This window comes from Lepidochelys kempii, chromosome 4 (genome assembly GCF_965140265.1).
Source record: "Lepidochelys kempii isolate rLepKem1 chromosome 4, rLepKem1.hap2, whole genome shotgun sequence".
Classification (NCBI taxonomy): Eukaryota; Metazoa; Chordata; order Testudines; family Cheloniidae; genus Lepidochelys; species Lepidochelys kempii.
The window spans coordinates 122,584,779-122,602,585 of record NC_133259.1 but is presented as its reverse complement, the minus strand read 5'-3'; the positions used below and the strand labels follow the sequence as shown (position 1 = coordinate 122,602,585).

At 41.5% G+C, this 17,807-nt stretch overlaps 1 protein-coding gene across 1 annotated transcript in view; it reads right to left on the bottom strand.

Moving 5' to 3' along the window:
* POLN (DNA polymerase nu) overlaps nt 1-17,807 on the bottom strand; it is a 236,184-nt gene that overhangs the window by 86,976 nt on the left and 131,401 nt on the right. Inside the window, exons 14-16 of the mRNA XM_073343208.1 lie at nt 11,189-11,245; nt 10,313-10,366; nt 10,003-10,068 (exon numbers count right to left, since the gene is read on the bottom strand). Coding sequence (XP_073199309.1) covers nt 10,003-10,068; nt 10,313-10,366; nt 11,189-11,245 — 177 coding nt within the window. The remainder of the gene's footprint in view (nt 1-10,002; nt 10,069-10,312; nt 10,367-11,188; nt 11,246-17,807) is intronic.

Sequence of the window (17,807 nt, the reverse complement as noted above, 5' to 3'; positions counted from 1 at the left end):
TAAATTTACAAAAATTCTAAATGCACATAACACCACTACCATAAGGCAAATATTTTCTACACTCTTTTATGCTATTATCAGGTCTTTCATTGCATACGTACCCAGGGCAGATGCAACCTGTAGCAGGTATCTTCCATAGCAAGGACCACAGGATCTTTTAATCATAGAGTATGCACTTGTCGAACAGTATGTATGCTTGGCTAAATTTCAGCTTGTTCACTCATTTACATTAGTTCTGAAATATTGTTTGGAGATGTGATTTTATTAAAAACAGTAAACAATTTGAAATATATTTGTAGATTTTCAGAACATTGCCATGTTCTCCATCCTGAACACAAGAGAAGACACGAGAAAAAGAAAAAAAACAAGGGAACATGGAAAAACTAATCATACAACCTTTCATGAGTAGTTATCAAAGCTGCATCTGTTTTACAGAATCACTGCAATAGTGATATATGATAGAATAGCAACTATCATCTTAATAAAAGGCAAGGTACTTGTACATCCCTATTTCAATTAATATACCATTCCATACTGAAATCTTCCTAACATCTGTTATGACTTTCTTTTGCTATAAATGTTCTTAGGCTGAAAGTCACATCTTATGATAGATGGAGAAAATAGCAAGTGAATTTGTATTTCACTGTTAATTTAGGAATGTAGTCAGTACATTTAATAAGATTAGCAGCAAAATAACTAAATACTTAAATAAGCAGCATGAAGAAATGGAAGGTAAGATTCTAACATATGTATTCATTCAAGAAAAGAATTTATTTAGTTATAAAAATATACTCAGAAAAGGGACCCCCATTAGCTCTATTTATAATAAACACAGATTATCTGCATCAGAATGAAAAGAGGATAACTAGGAATGGTATGGTACTGTAATAAAGGAATTTAACTGAAGAGTTTGTTTTATTTTTAGCTTTTCACAAATACAAAATGTATTCAGTCATCTAGTTGTAAATAAACATTTATAATGCCTACAGAAAGATCACAGTTCCAAAATGCACTCTTGTTTAAGGATGTGCTATATTACTATCCATCGCTTTCTGTTGCTAGTGAGAAATGAATCAGCTATGCACTGTATATTTATAATGCAGGTGAAGAAATCAAACTCCAGACACACCAGCGTTGAGGAAAAATAGAAGAAACAAAGTTAAACTAAACTGGGTCATGGGGGGAGGGGGAGATAATGTGAACACTACTGCATGAAACAACAAAAAAACAAAAAACAACATCAAAAAGTCACATGCACTGACTGTCGAGCATGCTGATCTATTCAGGGTAAAGTCTAGTTCACTGAAAGCCAAAAAGAAATATTTGAGAGTTGTGGAGCTGCTGGGGGACAGGCTAGTGGAAAGTTACTGTAAGTCACAAAATCACAGAAATGTAGGGCTTGAAAAGGGACCTTGAGAGATCATCTAGTCCATCTCCCGCCTCACAGTGAAACAGGGCCAAGTATACCTAGACCATCCCCGATGAGTGTTTGCCCTTGGTAGCCTATTTCTTATAGATAGAAAAATCTCTCTTGCTGAAGATCAAGCCAATTACTTCTTGTCCTATCTTCAATTGACACAAAGAACAACTAATCACTGTTCTCTTTATAATGGTCCTAAACATATTTGAAGACTGATCAGGTCCCCACTTCACTCTTCTCAAGACTAAACATGCCCAGGTTTTTAACCTGTCCTCAGGGGCCATGTTCTCTAAACCTTTTATCATTCTTTTTGCTCTTTGCTCTTACTTCACTATGGAATCCTACAGACAACTATGTACAAGAAACCCACGGATCACCACATCTACCTTCATAGATCTAGTAACTACCCCAAAACAAACAAAGAAATCTGTTATCTTTAGCCAGGCACTCAGATACCACAGAATATGCCCTGAGGAGAAAGTCTGGGATATACACCTTAACACACTCGAAACCACCATCACCAAACAAGGACACTCCACCAGAGAAGTAGATTGCATCATGGAATGGACCACCCAAATACCCTAAGAGAACCTGCTTCGATATAGAAATAAAACCCACTCCGACCACACACCCTTAATTGTCACCTACCACCCCACACTTGAACCCATACAGTGTATCATCAAACAGCTACAACCCATACTCGATGGGGACCCCATCCTGAAAAAAAAATCTTTCCTGAACCCCCTCTTCTGGCCTTCAAACTACCCAACTACTCCTACCTCATCATCAGAAGCAAGTTCCCCACAGACCACGACACACCAACTCAAAGCAGCACCAGATCCTGCTAGAAACAACAAACACAAAACTTCTACAACAAGGGCTAGATTTCCAATTAGGCACAGTAGGCATGTGTGTTGGGGTGCCGGCATTCTAGGGGTACCTTACCTCTCTAAAACTGTGTGCAACACGAAGGTCAGCCATAGGCAGGAAGCAGCGGTGCTGCAGATGCTGTGCCTTGGGGTTTATAAGGTGTAACTCTGGCCCCGGCTACAACGATCAATGCCCCCCCCCAACACATCTTTTAAGATTCATGGGTCCTACACTTGCTTATCATAACACGTGGTGTACTTCACTCAGTGACTAAATGCCGCAACAAACAACTATAAGGGTGAAACCAGACAACCACTATGCTCTCAAATGAACTCACACAGGAAAATGATAAAAGACAAAAACACCATATCACCTGTGGGTGAACACTTTTCACAAAGCGATCACTCTATATCTGACCTATCAGTCCTCATCCTCAAAGGAAACCTGCACAACACTTTCAAAGGATGAGCCTGGAGCTTGAATTCATAACCTTGCTAGACACTAAAAATCATGGTCTTAATAAAGACACTGGATTTATGGCTTATTACAACAATCTGTAACCCTTAACCCCCCTTTTTGTCCTATAACTACAAGAATGTTAATGGGCCACATCACCTTGAATGGTCCCTCAGAATGTGTGTTAACTACTACTTATGCTAAACTATCTGCTCTACCTTGTATTTAGCTTTGATACTCTGAGTACCTTTCCCAAACCTAAGGAAGAGCTCTGTGTAGCTCCAAAGTTTGTCTCTCTCACCAACTGAAGCTGGTCGAATAAAAGATGTTACCTTGCCCACCTTGTCTCTCTAATATCCTGGGACATGCCTACAACAACACTGTATTTGGCCACTCTTATCAATACTGACATACTCACTACACCTCACATCCTGGTGTCGTATTTATTTAGAAGGTGACATGTAATATATAGTTTGCTCATTGATTTCACTGTGAAATGATTGGAACAACACTGTAGGTGAAATTACGGGGACACTGATATTATGTCTGTCATCTGGCACTGGGCTACATGGACCATTGGTCTGACCCAGTATGGCTATTCTTATATGATGTCTTGGATACTATGAGCAGACAAAGGGGACAAAACGGGATTTGCCATATAAAGGGGAAAGAAAACATGGTGGCCGATGCCCTGTCTAGGAAAGATGATTCTGACCTGCTGCCTCCAGGTCAGCCAGTGGCTAACCCTCCTCCAGTTTTGTAAGAGGGGAGGTGTAACCTTAAGAGTATCTCACTGCCAGATGGCAAGGGACTTCCTAGTATGTAGCTGTGAGTTTCAGCTGGCTTGACCAGCCCAGTGTATGCTAACTCATTATTGTCATAATCTGTATCTAAAATGGGTCACATAAGGTATCATATGTGAACTGGTGACACATTGGTGATTAATATCATTGTGAAATGTATGTATTAGCACTATATGAGGAATTATGGATACTCACTAATATTATGCTTTAAAGTCTGTGATCCTTCCCCACAGAAGGACAGATCTCTCCTTCTGATTTCCCAGACCAGTGTTTGTGGACATTTGGAAGGAATAATTGTCAGCATGATGGATTACATCTCTACTCTCTGAGTGAATTCAGTGACAGAGTTTAGCCATGCAAATGCCATCTTTGGGCTCAATGGCCCCATTAAAATTTCTTCACTGCCTGAATATCAACCATATTACACAGGGGATATTTCTGGCTCTTACTTGGGTGCTGTCCCTAACTCCTTCTCCCATCCACACACAAAAGCCTCTCACCCAAGTTAAGTGGTGATTTTTAAATGGGTTAGCTGGCACAGGTGGGGTGTGGATTAGCATTGTTTCCACTTTCACTCTGGAGAGTAACCTGCCATGCACTCAGGATGCAGACTAAATCATCTGAGTGCTGATAGTCTTCCAATGCCTTCCCAAAATTCCATCCCATGTGTCCAGAGGGACAGACAAGTTATCTCACAATTCACTGGGCAAGAATCATAGAGCAGCTCAGCTTACTGTAACACAAAAGAAAAAACAGTCTCTCACCTTTCATGACTATTGTTCTTCGAGATGTGTTGCTCATGTCCATTCCATTGTAGGGGTGTGTGCTCGCCTGAAGTTTTTCCCTCAGTTGTATCCATAGGGGACTGCCTCTGGTGCTCTCTGGAGTGGTGCGTATATGCGCTGGTATAAGAGGTGCTGCCGGCCCCCTCCTTCCCTCAGTTCCTTCTTCTGGAACTCCAACAGAGGGGAAGGAAGGTGGGTCATGGAATGGATATAAGCAACATCTTGAGCTGTAGCTCACGAAAGCTTATGCTCTAATAAATTGGTTAGTCTCTAAGGTGCCACAAGTCCTCCTTTTCTTTTTGCGAATACAGACTAACACGGCTGTTACTCTGAAACATCTCAAAGAACAACAGTTATGAATGCTTGCTCATGTCCATTCCATTGTAGGTGACTCCCAAGCAGTACCTTCAGAGGCAGGTAGGAGTTCACAGACAAGTCGATCGCAACACAGCTCTGCCAAATCCAGCATCATCCCTGGCTTGCTGGATGATAGCATAATGCGTTGTGAAGGTGTGCACCGACGACGATGTCGCAGCTCTACAGATGTCCTGAATGGGGATATGGGCCAGAAATGAGGCCAATGATGCATGAGCCCTCATGGAGTGAGCAGTTATTAATGGTGGAGGCACCAGCCATGCCAATTCATAATAGGTACGGATGCAGGTAATGATCCAGGATGAAATCCTCTGAGCCAACACTGGGAGGCCCTTCGTTCTGTCAGCCATTGCAACAAAGTGTTGAGTCAATCTGCGGAAGGGCTTAGTACGCGCAAGGTAGAAACCCAGGGCACGCTGGATGCGTAGGGTGTGTAGACGCCTTTCCTTGTTGGACGCATGGGGCTTTGGACAGAAAATTGGGAGGAAGATGTCCTGGTTGACATGGAAGTGCAACACCACCTTTGGCAGGAAAGCAAGATGGGGACGCCGTTGGACTTTATCCTTGTAGAACACCGTGTACAGGGGCTCCAATGTAAGAGCCTTAATCTCAGAGTCTTGCCTCACCGAGGTAATCGCTACAAGGAATGCGACTTTCCATAACAGGTGCGAGAGAGGGCGCAAGAGGCCCAAGGCTCAAAAGGAGGACTGGTGAGCCTGGAAAGGACCAGGTAGAGATCCCATTGGGGAACTGGATCCTGGACTGGAGGAAACAGTCTCTCGAGGCCCTTCAGGAGCCTGATCATCCTCTTATGTGAGAATACCAATCTACCGTGGACGTCAGGGTGGAAGGCCAATATGGCCGTCAAGTGCACTTTGATCAATGAAAAGGTAAGGTCTTGATGCTTTAAATGCAGGAGGTAATCCAGGATGGACTGCAGAGACATGCTGACTGGAAAGATGTTCCGCTCTGACGCCCAGCAGGAGAAGCGCTTCCACTTTACGAGGTAGGTAGCCCTAGTGGAGGGCTTTCTGCTTTCCAGAAGAACCTGCTGGACTTGACTGGAGCAGGCCTGCTTCTCAGAGTTCAGCTGCCCAGCATCCATGCCGTGAAACGGAGAGGGGTGAGATTCGGGTGCAGCAACTGCCTGTGATCCTGAGAGAGCAAGTCTGGATGGTTGAGAAGAGGCCATAGTGTTGCTACGGTCAAGTCCACGAGCGTGCTGAACCAATGCTGATGAGGTCAGGCCGGGGCGATCCTAATGACCCGAGCTTTATCCTTCTTGATCTTGGAAAGGACCCTGCTGATCAAAGGGATTGGCGGGAAGGCATACATCAGAGTGCCCGACCAAGACAGGAGAAAGGCATTGGATGGTGGGCCACTATCAAGGCCTTGAAGAGAGTGAAACTGGTGGCATTTTCTGTTCTGCCTGGTAGCGAACAGGCCCACTTGGGGAGCTCCCCACCTCTAGAAGAGCATCCTGATGACCACTTGTGGTGAAAGAAGGACATGCTAAGGTAATCCGCCAATGTCTTCCAAACACCGGGGAGGCGGGAGGTTTCCAGGTAGATCGCATACTGGATGCAGAAGTCCCACAGGCAAAGGGCTTCCTGACAAAGGGCTGATGGGTGGGTTCCCCCGTCTGCTGACATAGAACATGGAGGCCATGTTGTCTGTCAGCACCTGAATCACGCAACCAGACAGATAGGGAAGGAATACCTCGCAAGCCAGGTGGATGGCCTTGAGCTCTCTGATATTTCTGTGAAGCGACAACTCTTGCAACCATAGGCCCTAAATCTTGGGAGCTCCGAGGTGCACATCCCAACTGAGGTCAGACTCATCTGACACCAGAGAAACTGTGGGTCGAGGAGTCGCAAATGGAACATCTTCCAACACTGGATCCGGTTTGGACCACCATTGAAGGGAGGTGAGTACCTGGGGCAGGATCGTGAAGAGCCTGTCCAAAGGGTGTCTGGCTGGGGAATAGATCGATGACAGCCACATTTGAAGGGGCCTTAGCTGCAGCCTTGCATGCCGGACGACATAGGTGCATGCAGCCATGAGTCCTAGGAGTCTGAGGCAGACCTGAGCTGTGGTGAGCAAGTGTGCGGTGACTTGGATCAGATCTGATATTGCCCTGACCCTGGCCTGTGGTAAAAATGCTCTGGCCTGTGTGGAGTCAAGGATGGCTCTTATGAACTCTATCCTCTGAACAGGGACCAATGTTGATTTTTGTTCATCAGCAGGCCCAGAGCTTGACAAGTGACTCGCAACATTGTGACACTGAGCTGCACCTGCTCTTTGAAGCGGCCCTTGATGAGCCAGTCGCTGAGTTAGGGATAGATCTGGATACCTTGACATCTGAGGGAGGTTGCGACTACTGCCATGAACTTTGTAAACACTCTTGGTGCTGTCACTAGGCCAAATGGGACCACCACGAACTGGTAGTGTGTCTGACCAACCACAAACCGTAGGAAGAGACAATGCAGGCAAGTAAATTCTTCATTAAATTGTTACTCCTTACTTTTTTAGTGGGGTGTTGGGATTTGGGGATTTTTTTGGGGGACTGCTAGACTTAGCCTGAAAAACAAAGGAGTATATCTCTGTTCCTTGTTGAAGTATTAAAGCTGCCATGAAGTCCTGACTAATGTCTTGTGATGATCTCAAGCATGCTCATGATGGGAGATGTGAACATGAGACACAAAATGCCCATCAGTTTCTTTTATGCCTTATACTCTTCACACAGAAAACCCAAATGGATCAGATTTTTAAAACTCAACCTTCTTTAAATGCACAGTTTGCCAGCATAAGTAATGGTGCAATTTGCACAGCTGATAAGAACATGGTGGTAGTGCAGTAAGACTAACCTCACAGAAGGGAGCACATTGTGAGATCCTGGTCAAAATTAGACCCTGTATAGTCGTCCCTTCAATATTTTTGCATAATAGTGAAAACAGAAGCTGACGATCATTGCAAAAATATTTAGTTGTATATTTATGAAAACTATAAGAAAAAATTTGTTTTGTTTATTTGAAACAGGAGGGAAGATATTGGCTAGATTTTCAAAAGTGCTCAGCACCAACAACTGGGACCATAATTTCAATATTTTCAATAAGAGTTGAAGAGTGCTGACTGTTATTTAGGTGCCTAAAGGGCAGCAGAGTGTTTTTTAAATTCTGCCCCCACTTCTGGAAATTCTGGTCATGGTGTTAATACATACTACGACGCAAGTATCAGTTTACTGTGAAATACAAAAGAAAAATGTTATGTTTAGTTGAACTATACTGCGTTACAGACAGAATAATCATCAACCTTTTAGCATTCTGCTAGTTCATTTGTCGGACTGTAGTATGTCAGACATAAGTGCTTTTTCACAAACATTTATAAACCAAAATCATGAAAAGTATAATGTAAATAACGTAAAATGATGATAATTTTGAATGCTGGAGTGTAAAAACACTATTTTCTCCTCCTGTCCCTCCATTTATACACTTTGAAGAGCTCAGGTTAAAAATGCATAACCTTCTTCTGTTTGCCACATACCCACAGACAATTTATATGGCATGTTACCTAATGCTGACAATGAAAATGTCTAAAAATACAATCTTGTGCAAGAAACATGCACAAGATACTTTGTAATGTCAGAGAAGTCATTCTGAAACATTTTAAAAACTTCATATACACAGTGCACTTATAAGCAAACATGTTTCCCTGCCTCAAAAAAGGCATGAACAGAAATCAAATTAGTTTTATTTATTAAAAGACATGTCAGTACTATTAGAACTAAGGTATTTGTTTTGTATAAATGCCTCTTGAAAGTTTCTAACTAGGTAGTTATGGGGTCCCATCAATGTCATAAGAAGTAATCACATTTAATATGATTTAGTAATTCAAGATATCCAGAATTAGGTTAGCAAACCAGGTAGGTTTCAATGTAAAATGAAATATAGACCCACTTGCATTAACATAAGAAAGGTAAGAACAATTAGCACATCTTAAATATGTGTGTTAAGCACTGATCTCTCTTTAGGTTTCTGCTTTAGTTCCCTCATTCTTTAATCTTTACATTCCCCAAAACTATTAGCAATAATTGTGGCACATTATTTTAAATACATTTAACCAGGTTTAGCCTTTTCTCCTTTTTACTGTACATGTACACTACAATGTCAGAAATAGCAAAATGTCATTAATTTTAAACATTCATACTGATAAGGTCTGATACATATTTATTTTTTGGTTTATCATTTTTTGACCCAGTGAAGTTGACATGACCTAAGACGTGCAAGCCCCAGAAGGATGCAGATACTAGCTCAATGGCAGGCTGACCTATTCAGTAGAAAGATCCCAACTCCCCTTAATACTGCCATTTCACAAATGGAAAAGGGAAATTATGTAACTTGACCAATGTCACAAACCAAATACATGTCAGACTCAAAAGTCAAATCCAGTCACTCTCTGCAATCTAAACAAATGGCACATGAGTTTTACTTAAGCCTTTTAAATAAAAAAGTCACCTTGAAGCAGAGACCAGGCCTCAGAATTTCAATCCAAAAAGATGAAAGTTTTGGAAAATTAGGAGCAACTGAAAACAGGAGTTTATATAATGGGTGTGATCTGGCACTCATTACAGCTCTAGCTACAAGGAGTAAAGAATTAAGGTAGAAAATTAAAAAGAAAAGAAAAAATAAATAGAATAAATATACAGACACTGAAATGAAACAAAGGTAATGAGACAGAAATTCAAAGAAAAAGTATCATCTTATGTATTGGGTTTAAAGGCATGAAGGGTTATGTTACAAAGTGTGGGTGTGATTTGCTGTCCTTGCAGAGCACAATGGTTGTACCTCAGGTCAAAAGTTTTCACTAATTGCTCTAACAATATCAGGAACCAGAGGCTACATGGCTCAGAACTGAGGATTTGTAATATCCCTGTCTCTTTTAGGTAACCTAAATGCTAAGCAATGAACATTATACTCTGTTCTAAAAGTAGTTGTCAATATTATTTAATGTAATCTCTGTCTAAAGTGCAATACCAACTTAACTATATATTTTGTTCCTCTCTCCCATCTACATACAATATTGAAATTACTAGTTCTTTGATCCCTCTGATAGCCAAAGGAATACTAGTTTGGAATTTTTCATGCATATTAAAGAGTATGAAGCAAAATTATGTAAAGGGAGTGTATATTTCCATTTAGCTAACCTGGAGCCCTCTATTGGACATGGCTGACACTGAAATGCATTTTCACCACACTTTCTTTGAATGAAGAAGGCTTCTAAAACACTCACTTACAGGATGCTTGGCTGAAAGTCTGCCAGTCACAGTTGCTGTCTGATTCCATGTAGATGAAATAAATCCCTTTAGAAGTAAAAAAAAAATCCAAATATAAAAGCATGTTGTAAATTGTTGCAGAAGTCAATATGTGAAAATGAAATTTTACTCTAAAGCTTATATATACTATGTTATCAATATTTCCATATAAATAGAAACAAGGATTATATTTTTAATAAAAATGTTATAATTTTAAAAAACTTCAGAATTATTTCAAAGCATCTTATATAGAATACTCAAATTTACAGGGGGAGCTTTTTTACATTCTTACCTTTTTCATGCATGAAAGTAGTCCATCCACATAGGTTGACTTTATCTTGTGAACCTAAATTAGAAAAAGAGTTTAGTACCTCTCTCTCTCTCTCTCTATATATATATAGTTATGTAAATTGTAAGAGGTTTTCAAGTGGAAACTCATACTCTTCAACCCATTGACAACTATAGAAAATGTGTAGATACCGCAAAACATTTTCAATAGAAGGGATGACAGAAATATTCAATAATGGTTCAATACACTGACTTTAATGGTGTTGAATATTTGGCTCTAGTCTAAATATTTGGCTATGCAGGTGTTGCAGTGTGAAAGTTTTAGAGTTTGTCGCTCAGAGATGCAGAAACAAAGGATGACACAAGAAAGCCAAAGACTGATTTTTCAGTTTTACTCTGGAAACACATCCATTGAAAACGCAACTGTTAAATGAAATGGGCATACTAAACTAATGTTGTGATGGATTGTCAGCAGACTATTGTAAAAATAAGAAATAGCAACATATCAAAAAGTCCACTGATGTAGCCCCTTACAATCTCGAGCTCTGTTCTTGTTCCAGATTTTCTCATTGGCAGTGCACTGTATCACCAAACCAATTTTGTTAGTGAAGTTTTCTAAAATTGTTTGTGCAACAAATATTTAGCAAAAAATGTGGCTTCAGCTGTTAACTGCAAAAAATGTTGTGCAAACCAAACCTATTTTTGAACTCATACTAAGAATTTACCTACTGCTCCAGAAATATGAAGATTATTTAAAGAAATACGTGAAATCATATGCTAGCCAAAAGATTCTCAGACAAGTGGTGTAGTAAAGCTATATTTTTGTTCAGTTAATTCTTGCTTTCAATGCAAATATGTTCTTTATGAAAAATGAACTCACCTGTCGGTATTCTAAAATTATCTTAGGCAATGGATGAAGATCTTGCAGTTTATGTAACTGGGGAATAAATAAAGAATTTGACTTAGTAGTGTGCTAGTTATTTAATTAAATTTTGTTATGTTAACAAGCTTAATTTAGCATTTAGAATACTGACTGATTTCTAGATGGCTGAAACCTGAATACTACCTCTTTTAGTAGTTAGGAGCAGCATCAGTAGTGTTAAAGGTCAAGCAGAATTTCTAGAAGCTGAGAAGTGGGACAGGAGGGGACTTTTCATAGAATATCAGGGTTGGAAGGGACCTCAGGAGGTCATCTAGTCCAACCCCCTGCTCAAAGCAGGACCAATTCCCAGCTAAATCATCCCAGCCAGGACTTTGTCAAGCCTGACCTTAAAAACTTCAAAGGAAGGAGATTCCACCAGCTCCCTAGGTAAAGCATTCCAGTGCTTCACCACCCTCCCAGTGAAAAAGTTTTTCCTAATATCCAACCTAAACCATACTTATACATCCCAAAATGCCATTGGCCTTCTTGGCAACAAGGGCACACTGTTGACACATATCCAGCTTCTCATCCACTGTAACCCCTAGGTCCTTTTCTGCAGAACTGCTGCCAAGCCATTCGGTCCCTAGTCTGTAGCGGTTCATGGGATTCTTCCGTCCTAAGTGCAGGACTCTGCACTTGTCCTTGTTGAACCTCATCAGATTTCTTTTGGCCCAATCCTCCAATTTGTCTAGGTCCCTCTGTATCCTATCCCTACCCTCCAGCATATCTACCTCTCCTCCCAGTTTAGTGTCATCTGCAAACTCACTGAGGGAGCAATCCACACCATCCTCCAGATCATTTATGAAGATATTGAACAAAACCGGCCCCAGGACCAACCCTTGGGGCACTCCACTTGATACTGGCTGCCAACTAGACATGGAGCCATTGATCACTACCCGTTGAGCCCGACAATCCGACAGCTTTCTATCCACCTTATAGTCCATTCATCCAGCCCATACTTCTTTAACTTCCTGGCAAGAATACTGTGGGAGACCGTGTCAAAAGCTTTGCTAAAGTCAAGGTATAACACGTCCACCGCTTTCCCCTCATCCACAGAGCCAATTATCTCATCATAGAAGGCAATTAGATTAGTCAGGCATGACTTGCCTTTGGTGAATCCATGCTGACTGTTCCTGATCACTTTCCTCTCCTCTAAGTGCTTCAGAATTGATTCCTTGAGGACCTGCTCCATGATTTTTCCAGGGACTTAGGGGAGGCTGACTGGCCTGTAGTTCCCCGGATCCTCTCTCTTCCCTTTTTTAAAGATGGGCACCACATTAGCCTTTTTCCAGTGGTCCAGGACCTCTCCCGATCGCCATGAGTTTTCAAAGATAATGGCCAATGGCTCTGCAATCACATCCACCAACTCCTTTAGCACTCCAGGATGCAGCACATCCGGCCCCATGGACTTGTGCTCGTCCAGCTTTTCTAAATACCCCCGAACCACTTCTTTCTCCACAGAGGGCTGGTCGCCTCCTCCCCATGCTGTGCTGCCCAGTGCAGTAGTCTGGGAGCTGACCTTGTTCGTGAAGACAGAGGCAAAAAAAGCATTGAGTACATTAGCTTTTTCCACATCCTCTGTCACTAGGTTGCCTCCCTCATTCAGTAAGGGGCCCACACTTTCCTTGACTTTCTTCCTGTTGCTAATATACCTGAAGAAACCTTTCTTATTACTCTTACCATCTCTTGCTAGCTGCAACATCTAGGTGTGATTTGGCCTTCCTGATTTCACTCCTGCATGCCCGAGCAATATTTTTATACTCTTCCCTGATCATTTGTCCAATCTTCACTTCTTGTAAGCTTCTTTTTTGTGTTTAAGATCAGCAAGGATTTCACTGTTAAACCAAGCTGGTCGCCTGCCATATTTACTATTCTTTCTACACATCGGGATGGTTTGTCCCTGTAACCTCAATAAGGATTCTTTAAAATACAGCCAGCTCTCCTGGACTCCTTTCCCCCCTCATGTTATTCTCCCAGGCGATCCTGCCCATCAGTTCCCTGAGTTTGTCAAAGTCTGCTTTTCTGAAGTCCAGGGTCCATATTCTGCTGCTCTCCTTTCTTCCTTGTGTCAGGATCCTAAACTTGACCATCTCATGGTCACTGCCCCCCCAGGTTCCCATCCACTTTTGCTTCTCCTACTAATTCTTCCCTGTTTGTGAGCAGCAGGTCAAGAGCAGCTCTGCCCCTAGTCGGTTCCTCCAGCACTTGCACCAGGAAATTGTCCCCTACACTTTCCAAAAACTTCCTGGATTGTCTGGCATCAAGAAGCAGAGTAAATTCTTCACTGCTGTGAATGCCTGTGTATGACGCTCTGTACCTCGGGGAAACACCCAGCATACCCCCATGTTCATTCTTCTTAAATGATTGTGTGGTATCCCTTGCAAAAGTTTGTCATGTCAGGTGTCTTCAGAAGGCTCATGATGCACTGAACATTGTTGTTATAGTGATGTTATAGTAATTGTTGTTACAGTAATGTTATAGGTTGTAATTTCATGTATATAGTTATGAGGCTGAAAATGTGTCTTCATGGCTTAAAATAAGTCCAGGCAAAAACTCTCTAACAGCACCTCATCAAGGCATGTATGGGACAAACCCAGCCCAGCCTCACAGAAACAAAGGACGCTGGCCTCAGCAGCAACAAAACGATTTGTTGGACTCAAGTGAGTCACCCCCCTTCCTTTGGTCAGTTTGGGACTGCGATGAGGTAATGCTCACCTGACTCTGACGGGGAGGGGGCAAAGCCAAGAGGGAAGAAAGAACATGATAAAAGGGAGAGATGTTTGCCATGCTCTTCCTCCCTCTTCCACCTACATCTACAGACACCACCAATAGCAAGTGATTGAAGCGCTAGCGGATCAAAGGGGAGAGCCTGGCTGAAGGGCAACCAGCCAGTCTCTGGTGAGAAGCATCTAAGTTTGTAAGAGTACTGAAAGTGTTAAGATCAGCTTAGAATGTGTTTTGCTTTTATTTCATTTGACCAAATCTTACTTGTTATGTTTTGACTTATAATCACTTAAAATCTATCTTTGTAGTTAATAAATCTGTTTGTTTATTCTACGTGAAGCAGTGTGTTTGGTTTGAAGTGTGTCAGAGACTCCCCTTGGGATAACAAGCCTGGTCCATATCAATTTCTTTGTTAAACTGACAAACTCATATAAGCTTGCAGCATCCAACAGGCATAACTGGACACTGCAAGGCGGAGATTCCCAGGGTTGTGTCTGGGACCGGAGATATTGGCTAGTGTCATACAGTTGCAGAATCCAAGGAGCAGCTTACATGCTAGAGGCTCTGTGTGAACAGCCCAGGAGTGGGGGTTCTCAGAGCAGGGTAAGGCTGGCTCCCAAAGTCAAAGATTGGAGTGACCTAGGAGATCACTGGTCCAGATAATACCTTAGGGGAACATCACACTCTGGCATAGTTGGCACTGAGATCATATTTGGTCGATGCGATGATGCTGAAGTTGACAGTGTAGTTTCTGGAACGGGACTCAACGGTGCCCATTCTTGCACTACGGTCAATTAGTGGTGCTGTCTTAGGCACTAATTTGGAGGAGGAATGCTTGGTTCTCTCTTGCACTCTAGTCGACTCCCTTTCCCCCTGCTTTACAGAGTTTGTGGGGGTGGAGATCTTCCTCTGGTCAAATCTGGCATCAGTCCTTCGTATATGCCTTGCCCAAGCACTTGAAACAACTGTTGTGCAGGTTCCTCACAGGCATAGGCTTTGACAGAAAGCACATGGTTTGAAGCCTAGTGATCAGGGCACGACTCGGTACTGGCAACAGAACCCCAAAATGGGGAAAAACAATAAAAGCAAAACGTTTAAACTACTAAAATTTACTAACGACAGTAACAACTAACGATAACTAGACTATGTACATAAAGGTTGAGAGAAAACTGCACTAGCAATTGACAGGCATTCCAATGACTGTTAAGGGTGGTAAGAAAAAAAACTATCGGGGACCAGAGGTGGTTCTGCTCTTTATACCTGCATGCAGTGGTGTGCGGCAACAGAGGGTGCTTGAGCTACCCAAGAGATACTGATGAGGGAAAAAGTTTCCTATGACCGTGCGCTGGGCACAGAGACACCAAGAGCAGCATGCACATGTGCAAACACTCAAAGAAGAATCTGTTCTCCATATCTCATAATATATGACTAAAAAAATATCCAATGAAATTGAAAGGTGGCAAATCCAAAATTAATCAAAGGAAATAGTATCTCACACAACACTTAAGTAGACCGTGGAACTCATTACCAAGGACTTGCTGCTGAGGGCAAGAACTAAACAGGATTCAAAGAGGAACTGGGACATTTATACAGACAAGAACATCCAGATTTATTATAGTTAATGCTAACTAAAAGAGTATGTTAGTAAAGGAGATGAAACTTCATGTTTTAGGGTTTACGCACATTTCTAACTATTATGGATTAGATTACACCTGCAGGGGGGCTGATTGCCTCATACCTGCATATTGTGAGGTTTATCACACATTCCTCTTACGTATCCTGTGCTGGCAACTGTTGGAGGCAGAATACTGGACTAGATGAACCATGCATCTAATCCAGTATGATAATTCCTATGTTCCTATGACACAGAAGACAGGTTTTTCCATGACTTTGTCTCCCAGCCACTGAATCAGAAGTAGTCCACATTTTTGTTGTTGACTGATACAGAAAACTCTGTCTGTGGTATCCCCTATCTTGGAATATAGACTGCTGCAAATTGTTGTTCAGTTCTCATTTCCTTGGAGACCGTTCTGAATGTCGAGTTTCCGCATGAATATATTGAAAAGCTGAAAGTACCGCACTCCAACTTTTCACTCAATTAAGTCAGTCCAAAAGACTTCCATTCTCAACTGACAGTTGAGGGTGCTACTTTGTTACATAAGCTACAGCCGTGCAACTGTCACTCAGAGCGGAGAGACAAAGTGGATAAGGTAGTATCTTTCATTGGACCAACTTCTTTTGGTGAAGGATACAAGCTTTTGTGCTTACACAGAGCTCTTCTTCAGGTCTGAGAAACTAACTCAGAGTTGCAGGGGCAGTTGCGGGGGTCACAAGGCATCTTATGTCTTATCCGTTATCCACAGTGCTCCTCTTGTATTCTAGAGAGGAACCATTTTTCCCAACAGGAAAGTGTACCCATGTGCACCCACAAATTGGCCAGGCAGGCTTTCATAGTGATCCTGAATTCAGGAATTTCAGACAAAGATTTCCCTTTGGTCAGGTTTCTATATCTGCTCCATATCATGAACTGAAGGACTGAATAGGTCAAGTGAACTCACACTGATAAAAGAAACAGGTGAAAAGGCCTCATTTAAATAACCACTCACTTAACTATATCTAAACAGGAGTCAAACTGTATCTGAATCCTAGGAGACCAAGGGCCTACCAAATTGTTGTAGTTGGATCTCAGTAGGGTCTGAAGTAGCTGCTTGATGTTTGTTGCTCTAAGAGAAGTAAGATACTCTGAGAGTGAACAGAGCCTGGCACAAGGTGTCAAATCTTGTGAACGGGATAAAAGAATCTTGTCCTAATTGTTCACAAACTCATGTTGTTTAAGAACCTCTCTCTCTGTGAGCCCAAAATCACCTTCTGTCTGCACTGAAATCCAATGGAGAGATCATACAAGTAGTGAAAAATGCAGATACCTCATCTTTGAAGGAGGCAATAATCATACCACAAAAAGGTTGAAGAAGATTCTTGGAGCTGATGAAAGGCCAAAGAAACAGGTGAAAAGTAGGGCTGTCAAAAGATTAAAAAAATTAATCACAATTAATCGCACTGTGAAATAATAATAGAATACCATTTAAAGATGTTTGGATGCTTTCTACATTTTCAAATATATTGATTTCAATTACCACACAGAATACAAAGTGTACAGTGTTCTCTTTATATTTTTTTTTTATTACAAATATTTGCATTGTAAAAAACAAAATAAATAGTATTTTTCAATTCACCTAATACAAGTACTGTAGTGAAATCTCTTTATCATTAAAGTTGAACTTACAAATGTAGAATTATGTATATAAAAACTACATCAAAAAATAACACAATGTAAAACTTTAGACCTACAAGTCCACTCAGTCCAACTTCTTGTTCAGCCAATTGCTAAGACAAACAAGTTTGTTTACACATTTGCAGGAGATAATGCTATCCGTGTCTTGTTTACAAAGTCACCTGAAAGTGAGAATAGGCATTCACATGTAACTGTTGTAGCTGGCGTTGCAAGAAGCGCTAAAGATTCATATGTCCCTTCATGTTTCAACTACCATTTCAGAGGATGTGCTGATGATGGGTTCTGCTCGATAATAATCCAAAACACTGCGGACTGACAGACATTCATTTTCACCATCTGAGTAAGATGCCACCAGTAGGAGGAGGATTTTCTTTTTTGGTGGTTTGGGTTCTGTAGTTTCCACACTGAAATGTTGCTCTTTTAAGACTTCTGAAAGCATGGTCCACACCTCATCCCTCTCAGATTTTGGAAGGTACTTCAGATTCTGAAACCTTGGGTTGAGTGCTGTAGCTATCTTTAGAAATCTCACATTGGTACCTTCTTTGCATTTTGTCAAATCTG